Source organism: Mobula birostris, chromosome 27 (assembly GCF_030028105.1).
Source record: "Mobula birostris isolate sMobBir1 chromosome 27, sMobBir1.hap1, whole genome shotgun sequence".
Taxonomy (NCBI): Eukaryota; Metazoa; Chordata; class Chondrichthyes; order Myliobatiformes; family Myliobatidae; genus Mobula; species Mobula birostris.
Window position 1 is genome coordinate 17709735 of NC_092396.1, and position 12763 is coordinate 17722497.

General features: G+C 42.5%; 1 protein-coding gene across 6 annotated transcripts in view; it reads right to left on the reverse strand.

The window, feature by feature from the left end:
• Positions 1-12763, reverse strand: part of kcnab2a (potassium voltage-gated channel subfamily A regulatory beta subunit 2a) — a 293607-nt gene continuing 280844 nt past the window's right edge. For all 6 annotated transcript variants that reach the window (XM_072244814.1, XM_072244817.1, XM_072244816.1 and 3 more), the window contains 3 exons: positions 11762-11882; positions 3848-3936; positions 1-977 (listed from right to left, as the gene is read on the reverse strand). In XM_072244814.1, coding sequence (XP_072100915.1) covers positions 888-977; positions 3848-3936; positions 11762-11882 — 300 coding nt within the window. In that variant the 3' untranslated portion in view covers positions 1-887. The remainder of the gene's footprint in view (positions 978-3847; positions 3937-11761; positions 11883-12763) is intronic.

A 12763-nucleotide genomic window follows, 5' to 3' on the forward strand; every position in this document is an offset into this window, starting at 1 on the left:
TTCCCAATCTATCCAATATCTTTATTGTATGATTTTCTCAAAACAGCCCATGGATAGCATTTACATAGTCAGCAGCATATACATACACACAGATCCTGATTATAATAGATCATGCATAGTTCAGTCAAGAGCCACTGCTTAATTTTTTAATCTACAGTTCTACAACTTCTTGGCAAGTAGAACTATCTGATTCAGTCATAATGATCACATAGTTATTGTCGCATATATACAGCAAATTACCAGGCCACAATATTCTATTGTGCCACAAGATTATATTACATTATTAGTTTATTCTACTTCTTAAAATGAGCATCTCCAACAATTAATAGATGTAGGCATCAGGGATGCCTTCCGAGAAGTCATGGTGCCCATGACCAATTGGATGTACATAACATATACAGAAGTGTGCAGATCCAAAACCCCACTACATGTATTTTTTGGAGGGGTTGGACAATCCTTGTTGATTTGGTTTCCTATGAAGCAGTTAGATTACAGTCAAACCTGCTAAAGGCTGTTCCAGCAGAGTGCCGTAGATTATATTCTTGTTCAACCAAACCCGATATCCAGCAGTAGCTCTTTAAAAAATAATGAATGCAGAAAAGTTATGGCATCACGGCAAACTAATCAAATCTGTGACATTTTTGGAATTCCGGGAAAAGAAAAAAAAAAATTAGCAAAGGTAACAGGCAGTCCACTGAACCAACGGTGCCTTGCCAGCATTGGTTTGTGGTTCACTTTTTCCTTTTTGATCCTTTTCTGTAGCATCAGGAACTTGAAGTTTAATTCCTTCATCAGAAGCATACTGATATTAAATTCAGTTATAGCTTGAGCAGGCAAAGAAGATTGCTTTTGAAATAATAACAGTCCAGAATAATTGAAATTCCTGATTAGGATCGATAGTCCTTTTTGCTGAATGGCTTGTTTCCCAGGATACTGTCAATCTCATGCACAATGGATGAGGATAACTTTGGAAGAACCTGTGGGAGAAAAAGCATGTCAGTAATGTATTTTATACCAGAGCCTCGTGGACACAGTGAAACTGCATTCTATTCACTTGAATTTGGTACATGTTAAGATTATGATTTGGAGAAGCTCTTCAGGTTAGGTTAGTGTAGTAAAAATGGTAAATCAGAAACTGGGGATAAAGCAGCACACATCGAAGTTGCTGGTGAACGCAGCAGCCCAGGCAGCAGCTCTAGGAAGAGGTGCTGCCTGGCCTGCTGCGTTCACCAGCAACTTGGATGTGTGTTGCTTGAATTTCCAGCATCTGCAGAATTCCTCGTGTTTGCGTTTTTAAAACTGGGGATAAATGTCAGTTTTGAGCACAAAATCTACGTTACTTTTCAACTGTAGAACAGGGGTAGGCTGTCCATGGTGCCATATATGGGAAAATTTCAAAGAGCAGGAAAATCATCTGATCAGTCCTTAAAATAATAAGAAGAATAAAACATATTGTGAGATATTTTTAACTCAATGCTACTAAAATAGATGATCCGGTCATTATTATATTGTTAACACAAGAGATTCTGCAGATGCTGAAAATCTTGAGCAACACAAGCAAAATGCTGGAGGAACTCAGCAGGTCAGGTAGCATCTCTGGTGGGAAATAGTCAAAGTTTCAGGCAGAGACCCTTCATCAAATCCTGCTGAGTTCCTCCAGCATTTTGTGTGTGTTGATCCTTCTGGCCAACTTCACCGTTGGGGTGGGAAGGGGTGCAAACCTCCAGCAATGCTTATTTAGCAGGGAAGGAGTAGGGCTTGCCACCTCTGGTGGGATCTTCTCTTGATAAGGGCAGGAGGAATGTCTGCACTTTGTCTTATCAGAGAGGTGAACGACAGGCATTGTGGCAATGTCCCAAGTTGAAGAATAGAGATGGAGATGTCCAGCCTGTAAGGGATTGCAAATATGTCCGCATTACCCTCAGCATAATTAGCACTGACGAACTGGCCACTGTCTGATTCTGTATACCATCACCTGGACCCAAAACATTATTGCCATCAGGTGTTGCTGCAAGAAGATCAATAGCAAAGCTCTGAAGGACCTCCTGGTCTATAAGATCTGCAGCATCCAGAGGTTATGGGCAGCCCCCAAAGGTGGTCATAATAGGTACCCAAGAAGAAAGCCTTGGTCTCTCAATAGGCAGGTTTGATGAATGCACATGAAATTAAGGAGCTAATTAGCCACAAGTATAAGGCGGTTTTGAAAGTCAACACCTGCTGGAACATTTGGAACACCTATTCAATCTCGACATGAGCAGCTTTGACTCCATCTCACAAAATCTAATCTTGCCACTACTCCTGACTGACAATATGATTAAACAATACACTCCATCTCAAAAACTGTAAGGTCTCAGGAGCAGATAAAATCCCCACTGAATTCCTACAACTCATCAAGTCCCACCTCTGGGAAGAGAAGAATACAGTATTTCATAGGACCTCATAAGATGCCACAGTCACGATCATCTTCAAGAAAGGAGATAAGCAGGGAGGGATAATCTCCCTGCTGTATACCACAAGGAAAGCCACCTCCAGGTAACTATTGAATTGCCTTTTCTGAGCTGCTCCCCAAATCATGATGTGGTTCCTTCCATGCAGAGAGTGAAATGGACGTGATCTTTACTGTACAAAGATTTTTCTTTACCCCCAAGGAAAATGTAGGAAGCTGAACATTCAGTATAATGGCCTGTTTCGACCTTGCTTAAAGCTTTGACTCCATTCATGAGGAAAGACTAGAACATCCTCCTCAAATCCTGGTGTCCACAGAAGTTTCTTCCCATCTTCCTGTTGCTCTATGAATGTAGGCAAACAATGATATTAACCAATGGATTTACAACAGAGCCATTTTCAGTCTTTTCTCAATCTTTCTTGCCACAACATTGCACCTCACCTCCAATAAACCACCTCCGGGAGTAGAGAAATTCTTAAAATGCTGTTCAGATTATGGCAACTGCGTCTTAAAGCCATGATTAGCCAAGCCTCAGAAGTCACATTACAGTATTCAAAGGTTGCTTGCTCTTGGACTTTCTCAGAGGCTGAGCTCCAAGCCATCATCAACACCTCCATGGGAAGGGATCATCATCTAAAAGCTGAAATTTTTGTATCAACCTGCTTCTGCCGCATCACGCTGCAAGGTTCATAGGAGCACCTGCACCTCAGGAGCCAGAAAAGACATCAACGATGAAACATATCATCATTCCAATGCTCCTATTATCATATAGAATTTGGTCGATTAAGGAAACGGTAAAGATAAGCAAACCAACGTCAGTGAATATTGAGGCTTAGTTACATTCAGCTGGCCGTTTGGACTGGCCTTGTTGCTCATGTGTGTAATACCAGACTCTCCAAGCTTTTTTCACAGGACGTCTGCCAAGCAAATAGAGTAAAAGATATAATGATGTGTTGAAAGCCTCATTTCATGTTAATTGTATTGCATCCTCCCATATTTTCTTCCTTGAAGAAATGCAACATCGTCACTAATTCCTGTGAATCTCTGGTTCATGATAGTGAAGGATCATTTGGGGTGGTACTGCAAACCTTGAGGTTATGGATCAAGAGCATACAGAAGCCCTGCAGATATGATGGAAGGAGGATCACCTCACAAAGAAGCCATCCAGCCCGACAGCCAATTCAGAACAGTCAGAAATTCCAGTGTCAGCATTAGTCACCTCAGAAACCCAAAGTACTAAAGTAGATCAGTCCCAATCTTCTCCGAGTACCATGCAACTTGTGTACATTTTCAATAGCTGTAGCTGTGAGTTTTTACAGAAACAGTAAAGCATAAAGAACAGACAAAAGCAAGGGGTTTAAAGTTTAGTGAGAGCAACTTGGTTTAAAGTGTCATACTAACCTGTATTGCTCCAATGTTTTCCAAAAGTTGTTCAGTGTTGGAAGCTCCAACTAGCACAGAACTAACACCCTCATTTCTTAAACACCAGGCTAGAAGAAGAACACAAGACCATTAAATTATGAATAATGTGACTTTATTTGTTCAAACCAAGTTAACATATATTAGATTTAAGGCAACATTTAATGCCTTGCTCAACACGGTTAGCATTTTCCCACAAGGACAGAGAGAGATTAGGTTTTAGATGGCATGAATATCCCTTTCAAAGGCCAAAATTGGTATTTTGTTTTCAACTGTAAAAAGTCACATAGTCACAAAACATTATTAGCACAAGTTCCTGAGTGTCGTAGCCTGAAGATTGATAGTGCATGGGATATTGTCCAAGAGCCACATTTCTGCAAGAACAAGTATGCAGCTGTTCCACATCTTGGCGGGCTCAGCCAAAGACAAAGGAAATCCAGCTTGCCTTCCAGGGACCGAACACTAGACATCAGCCCCTCCGGCGTCTCCTCCCCTGGCTGGCTGTAGCAGGCAACTCCATGACACAAGGTCCCACTCTGTGCAGCTGCTCTGCCATCAGTCTTGCCAATGAAACCCTCATTTTCCTCCCTTGTATTCTCCTCAGCTATCTCAAGTTGATAGCCACAAGATTAAACTTTCATGCAGTTTCTAAAATTTCCTACAATGGCCACAAGTCTTGATGTTGTATTAAGAAACAAACAGTAATCTGGAATCTTCCAGAGAGATGTTAACATAGCTGGAGTCTAATTTCTTGACTTCAGATCACAGGAAGATCAAATGCTGCTAGAGTCACAGGAAAAAGGAGAATCCTTGCCAGGTTCAACCAAGATATACTGACAGATAAACAGCACTATAGTGCTTTCTCACTCCCTAACATACGGCATACTAATAAGGTTTAAAATTTCAGTTAGTGTTGATATTACTTGGTTAACTCTATGTACCCGACTAATATTTTATTTTACTTTGTGATACAGCATGGAGTAGGTCCTCCTGGCCTTTCGAGCCACGCCGCCCAGCAACCCCCTGACAAACCCGATTAACCCTAACCTAATCATGGGACAATTTACAATGACCAATTAATCTATCTGGTACATCTTTGGACTGTGGGAGGAAACAGGAGCAGCTGGGGAAAACCCACACATTCCACTGGGAGGGCATACAGGCTCCTTACAGATGGCGTCAGAATCGAGCTGTAATAGTGTTGCGCTAACTGCTATGCACCGTAGTGTCCTATCAGTAAAATGTGTACTCATTACCTCCACATGTAGTAACTTTGCATTGGCAAATTAAATATTCTCAACCATATTTGTATCAAACTGATTCCTTGATCCCCACATCCCACTTAAAATTATGCATATGTAAGGTTTTCTCTTCTGTTGATGATGTATAATCAGAATTATACCTATGTTACACACTCAGCTGGAACAAAATGGTGAGCAATATTGACATAACGATTGGAACATGGACTACTGATCCCAGTTGTCACAAGTCATACCAGAGATGTTTACATTTTACTTGCAACTCCCAATCACAAGTGGTGTATAGGTGAATTAGATTGGGAAGCCTTTCTCTTGGAAGATAAAATTTTGCCTGATTGTTATTGTCCAGAATCATAGAGAAGTAACTTCAAGACATCATTCATAGAGGATTCTGAGGGCAGAAGTTGCTCCTTTCAGTCATTTATGGTGATGGCAAGATATGTTTCCATTAAGGGAGAGATTTGATTTAATAAAAGTCATCTTAAGAGTGAGACTCAAGTGTTCTTTTTTTGGTGTTGCTTTGAACCTACTGTATACTCCTTGCGACTTTGAAGGCAATTGCTTAAAATGTTCACGATGATCACTTAGACCAGGCAGTCCATGGATGCCTTGCTTAATGTATTGGTCTATGGTATGAAAAAGGTTGGGGACCCCGACTTAGCAATCTTTGGTCTCGTGCTTGTTCAAGCATCTACGTAGGAGGTTTGTGCAGAGGCAGGGAAACTGAACTCACTCCTTATGCACTGTGTTACAGCCCAGTTAGTGGATATAATAAATTTGTGGTCAGTGAGTCAGCCTGGAGATTTGTTTTTAGGGAAAATCTACCTATGCAACCTATTTAATCAGATTAAATCTCAGACATCATCTATAACACTGAATAACATAGATGAACCAGCATTGTAATTCTCCACAGAGAAAGACAAATCTGTTATAAAAACCTCACTCATCCCTGAAAATCTTCAATAGCAGCAATCACTGTAAATCTGAAATATCAATAATCTGTCAGCTCTGTGATACTTGGCATTCAAAGATTTTATTTGTCCATTAAGATTCTGGAAAATTTTTATATAATTTTTTAATGAACCAGGATTATATTCACTGAAACTTTTACTTCTGACAATTTATAGGGTCACTTTGAGGGGTACATATTATAGCTTTTATATCGAGCACCAAACACTTCTCTGAAATATTGATTCATGTTTGGGTCATCTACTGTATCCAGTGCACCCGGTGTGACCTCCTGTATATCACTGAGACCAGACATAGATTGGGAGGCTGCTTTGCCAAGCACCTACACTCCGTTTGCCAGATAAAGTGGGATCTCTCAGTGGCAAACCGTTTTAATTCCACTTCCCATTTCTATTCTGACCTGTTAGTCCATGGCCCCCTCTAGAACACAGAACACAGAACATAGAAATTTACAGTGCATTACAGGCCCTTCAGCCCCCAATGTTGTGTCAACCATGTAACCTACTCTAGAAACTACCTAGAATTTCCCTACCGCATAGCCCTCTATTTTTCTAAGCTCCATGTACCTAAGAGTCTCTTAAAAGACCCTATTGTGTCCACCTCCACCAGCATTGCCAGCAGTGCACTACACACACCCAACACACTCAATGTGAAAAACTTACCTCTGACATTCCCCTTGTACCTACTTCCAAGCACCTTAAAACTATGACCCCTCACGTTAGCCATTTCAGCTCTGGGAAAAAGCCTCTGGCTATGTCACGATGAGGCCACACACAGGTTGGAGGAGCAAAACCTTATATTCCATCTGGTAAGCCTCCAACCTGATGGCATGAACATCGATTTCTTGAACTTCCGGTAATGCCACCCCCCCCCACCCCTTCTTCCCCATTCCCCTCTCTCACCTTATCTCTTTACCTGCCCATCACCTTCTTCTTGTGCTTGTCCCCCTTCCCTTTCTTCCACAGCCTTCTGTTCTCTCCTATCAGATTCCCCTTTCTCCAGCCCTATATCTCTTTCACCAATCAACTTTCCAGCTCTTTACTTCACCCCCTCCTTCTCCATCACCTTGTGTTTCTTCCTCCCTTCTCCCCACTTTCTTACTGTGACTCCTCATCTTTTTTTCTCCAGGCCTAATGAAGAGTCTCGGCCTGAAATATCGACTTTCCATTGATGCTGCCTGGCCTGCTGAATTCCTCCAGCATTGTATGTGTGTTGACGACAGAAATTCTGCAGATGCTGGAAATTCAAGCGACACACATAAAAGTTGCTGGTGAACGCAGCAGGCCAGGCAGCATCTCTAGGAAGAGGTACAGTTGACGTTTCAGGCAGAGGCCCTTTGTCAGGACTAACTGAAGGAAGAGTGAGTAAGGGATTTGAAAGTTGGAGGGGGAGGGGGAGATCCAAAATGATAGGAGAAGACAGGAGGGGGAGGGATGGAGCCAAGAGCTGAACAGGTGATAGGCAAAAGGGATACGAGAGGATCATGGGACAGGAGGTCCTGGAAGAAAGACGGGGGGGGGGGGGGACCCAGAGGATGGGCAAGGGGTATATTCAGAGGGAGAAAAAGGAGAGTGAGAAAAAGAATGTGTGTATAAAAATAAGTAACAGATGGGGTACGAGGGGGAGGTGGGGCATTAGCGGAAGCTAGAGAAGTCGATGTTCATGCCATCAGGTTGGAGGCTACCCAGACGGAATATAAGGTGTTGTTCCTCCAACCTGAGTGTGGCTTCATCTTTACAGCAGAGGAGGCCGTGGATAGACATGTCATAATGGGAATGGGATGTGGAATTAAAATGTGTGGCCACTGGGAGATCCTGCTTTCTCTGGCGGACAGAGCGTAGGTGTTCAGCAAAGCGGTCTCCCAGTCTGCGTCGGGTCTCGCCAATATATAAAAGGCCACATCGGGAGCACCGGACGCAGTATATCACCCCAGCCGACTCACAGGTGAAGTGTTGCCTGACCTGGAAGGACTGTTTGGGGCCCTGAATGGTGGTAAGGGAGGAAGTGTAAGGGCATGTGTAGCACTTGTTCCGCTTACACGGATAAGTGCCAGGAGGGAGATCAGTGGGGAGGGATGGGGGGGACGAATGGACAAGGGAGTCGCGTAGGGAGCGATCCCTGCGGAATGCAGAGAGAGGCGGGGAGGGGAAGATGTGCTTAGTGGTGGGATCCCGTTGGAGGTGGCGGAAGTTACGGAGAATAATATGTTGGACCCGGAGGCTGGTCGGGTGGTAGGTGAGGACCAGGGGAACCCTGTTCCTAGTGGGGTGGCGGGAGGATCGAGTGAGAGCAGATGTACATGAAATGGGGGAGATGCGTTTAAGAGCAGAGTTGATAGTGGAGGAAGGGAAGCCCCTTTCTTTAAAAAAGGAAGACATCTCCCTCGTCCTAGAATGAAAAGCCTCATCCTGAGAGCAGATGCGGTGGAGACAGAGGAATTGCGAGAAGGAGATGGCGTTTTTGCAAGAGACAGGGTGAGAAGAGGAATAGTCCAGATAGCTGTGAGAGTCAGTAGGCTTATAGTAGACATTAGTGGATAAGCTGTCTCCAGAGACAGAGACAGAAAGATCTAGAAAGGGGAGGGAGGTGTCGGAAATGGACCAGGTAAACTTGAGGGCAGGGTGAAAGTTGGAGGCAAAGTTAATAAAGTCAACGAGCTCTGCATGCGTGCAGGAAGCAGCGCCAATGCAGTCGTCAATGTAGCGAAGGAAAAGTGGGGGACAGGTACCAGAATAGGCACGGAACATAGATTGTTCCACAAACCCAACAAAAAGGCAGGCATAGCTAGGACCCATACGGGTGCCCTTAGCTACACCTTTAGTTTGGAGGAAGTGGGAGGAGCCAAAGGAGAAATTATTAAGAGTAAGGACTAATTCCGCTAGATGGAGCAGAGTGGTGGTAGAGGGGAACTGATTAGGTCTGGAATCCAAAAAGAAGTGTAGAGCTTTGAGACCTTCCTGATGGGGGATGGAAGTATATAGGGACTGGACATCCATGATGAAAATAAAGCGGTGGGGGCCAGGGAACTTAAAATCATCGAAAAGTTTAAGAGCGTGAGAAGTGTCACGAACATAGGTAGGAAGGGATTGAACAAGGGGGGATAAAACCGTGTCGAGGTATGCAGAAACGAGTTCGGTGGGGCAGGAGCAAGCTGAGACAATAGGTCAGCCAGGACAGGCAGGTTTGTGGATCTTGGGTAGGAGGTAGAAACGGGAAGTGCGAGGTGGAAACGGGAAGTGCGAGGTGTGGGAACTATAAGGTTGGTAGCAGTGGATGGGAGATCCCCTGAGTGGATAAAGTCAGTGATGGTGTGGGAGACAATGGCCTGGTGCTCCTTAGTGGGGTCACGATCGAGGGGTAAATAAGAGGAGGTATCCGCGAGTTGTTGCTGTGCCTTGGCAAGGTAGAGGTCAGTACGCCAGACTACAACAGCACCCCCCTTATCGGCGGGTTTAATAATAAGGTATTAATTGTATGTGTGTTGCTTGGATTTCCAGCAAATGCAGATATTCTCTTGTTTGTGATTCATGTCAATCCATTTTAAACAAAATATGGGACTTGATTGTGTTAAAGATCAGTGGCATATGCAATAATTATACCGAGGAGTTCTCAGAGAAAATAAAATTTTCCTTCAGAGGTACCTATACTTTGTCTATAATTTCTTATTTGTTTTGACATAATATTTCAATTCATCTGTTATTTCGAACACACTATTACAGTTTCAATAATGTTTGTTTTAGCCTGTGTTGCATTTAACCATTTTCTACTCTTGAAAGGATAAACAGCTGCACAAAGCTTCAATGTTGAAGCTTTATTAAATAAATGTTCCTTTTGAATGAAAAATTTTACATGAAATTTAAATTACCAAGATCCTTTCAGATTATTTTAAAATTCAAGAACATCAGAATTACAAGGGAAGTACTGAAATGATGTTTGACTTTTGTCTTTATCCTGGCTATAGATTACCCCACCTGGATCACTCACTGATTCAGGTGGAACTGGATTTGTGGGAGTTAGAAACTCGTTTGAGCCAAGCAGTGTTTCTGAATTAATAGATGCTCAAAAGCTGGCTACTTCCACCATCGTAACATTACTCACCTAAGCACACTGCTATTGAAACACTTAACGAAGTTGAGTTAACCTCTGAACTCAGTATCCTCTGACAGGCCTCCAGAGGATGGAACTAATCCAAAACAGATGCTCTTGTTTAATTCCACCAGATCTCACTTATCTACACCTCTGCTTAAGGACCTACTTTGGCTTTCTGTTAGCAGCATTTTACATTACAACTTTTTCACAGCTTATTCCTTTGTTCCTTTAACTTTACCTTTTGCACTTCCTTCTCTTTCCTTTGCCTATCACTGGCATTGCACAGTCAGTTTTCCAAAGTGCTTCTACAAACGTCTCCACAACAGTCTTAAAACTTCCTTTCCAAATCTTTCTTTCCTTTATTTCCACCTCCAGTTTCCTCACATCTTTGCAAAATAGGAATTTTAATGTTAATCATACATACTATCCAGAAAGGTATTGGCTTTCTATTAGTTTGGGATAGTTGGGAGGAAATGGGTTGAACTGATGAAGTTTTTGTGGAGTTAGAGCAGAGGAGACAGTTGTTCAACCCCATGCTGGCCATTAACCATACACTCATGCCCTTTCCTTACAGCCTGGAAATAACTTTTCTTCAAGTATTTCAAGAAAAGATATGTTTAAATAATGCCCCTGCTGAAAAATATAATTTTGATCTGAAATAAACTTAAATGCAGAAGAGCAAAGCTCTAACACAAACTTTTGCAGCTCAGTGAGAGGAAAGCATTTCTTTTTCAATTTGATTTAACACAAGTGTTGCAAGTAAAAGACTATAAAACCTATTGGGTCAAGATTATTTTCACCAAATGACAGCAAGGCTTTGTAAAATATCTTTTGTCTCTTCAAAATTCTACGATCTATTCAGTGTTCCAGTGAGGAATCTCATCTACCAGTTAAAATGTTTATGAAGTTAGGTACATGTTGGAAACTAGAGTGTGTTGTGCCTGACTTTCTAAACATTAACCTAAATGTTTTATGTCTTATGAGAACAGGTTGAGCGAGCTAGGGCTTTTCTCTTTGGAGTGAAGGAGAATGAGAGGTAACTTAATAGGGGTGTACAAGATGACAAGAGGCATAGATCAAGTGAATAGCCCAGAGACTTTTTCCCCCAGGGCAGAAATGGCTAATACAAGGGGGCACAATTTTAAAGTGATTGGAAGAAAGTATGGGGGCAGGGGGGATGTCAGAGGTAGGTTTCATTTTACACAGAGAGTGGTGGGTTGTGGAACATACTGACAGAGGCAGACACAGTTGGGGCATTTAAGAAGCTCTTAGACTGGCTCATGGATGACAGAAAAATGGAAGGCTATGTGGAAGGTTAAGGGTTAGATTGATAAAAAGTTGGCACAACATCGTGGGCCAAAAGGCCTGTACTGTGCTGTAACGTAACGTTCTATGTTCGACACGACTGGAAACTCAAGTGCTCACATTTTCTAATCCATGTGGATGACAGGTATAACAAAAATGCAGCTTGTCTCAGTACTTACAGTGAAATAGTATCAGATATGTATAAGGGGTTGGAATTACAGCATATTTCTAGGAGAATATTTCTCTCTCCAGGCAATGAAATTCACATCCTTACCTATTGCTAGCTGAGGGAGGGTGCAACTAAGTCGCTCTGCAATGCCCTGTAGTTCCTTTAGTTTTCCTTGCTGTCGCCTGCCTTCTTCGGTCAGAATTTTATCCTTCAGCCATTGGTAACCCTGTGAATACGTAATAAGTTAGCTCATGATTATGTTCCACACTGGAGCAAGTGAGGCAATTCATTCCACGTCAGAACCTTAGAGTTACACAATGTGAATCCCTTTGAATTAATCAGTGAGGGAGTTATATTGTACATAAGGAGAGTCATGCAAAAGAAGTCAGTTCGGCACTATATTCACAATCAGTTCATTAATATACATTGTAACTCAGAAAGCAGACTACAAAGCGTAACTTAAATCAGGGGTCCTCAACCTTTTTTGCACCGTGGACCGGTTTAATATTGACAATATTCTTGCTGACCGGCCAATGGGTGGCGGGGGGGGGGTTTGGTTCAAGTAGGGTTAAACTCACCTCAACATGTCCTTTACAGTTTTATGATTAGGGTTGCCAACTTTCTCACTCCCAAATAAGGGACAAAAGTGGCAGTCAAATCCCGGGACACTTTACCCCAGGAAAGACTACTATGACCATGAAGCCTTGCGCGGGCACCTGTCTGCGCATGCGCGTATGTGCCGATTTTTCCCCCACAAATCGGTTTTGCCTTCACCTTCCCAACTATACTGTACATACATTATTTCTACTTTATATAGGCTGTGTATTTATCATATTATTCCTGCTTTTACTATATGTTAGTGTTATTTATTTTCGGTTTTATGTGTTATTTGGTATGATTTGTTATGTTATTTTTTGGATCTGGGAACACTCAAAAATTTTTCCCATATAAATCAATGGTAACTGCTTCTTCGCTTCACGCCATTTCAGCACGAAAGGTTTCATAGGAACACTCTACCTTAGTGGGGGAAATACGGGATAAACCAATTTAGCCCAATATACGGGATGTCCCGGCAAATACGGGACAGTTGGCAACCCTATATTCAAG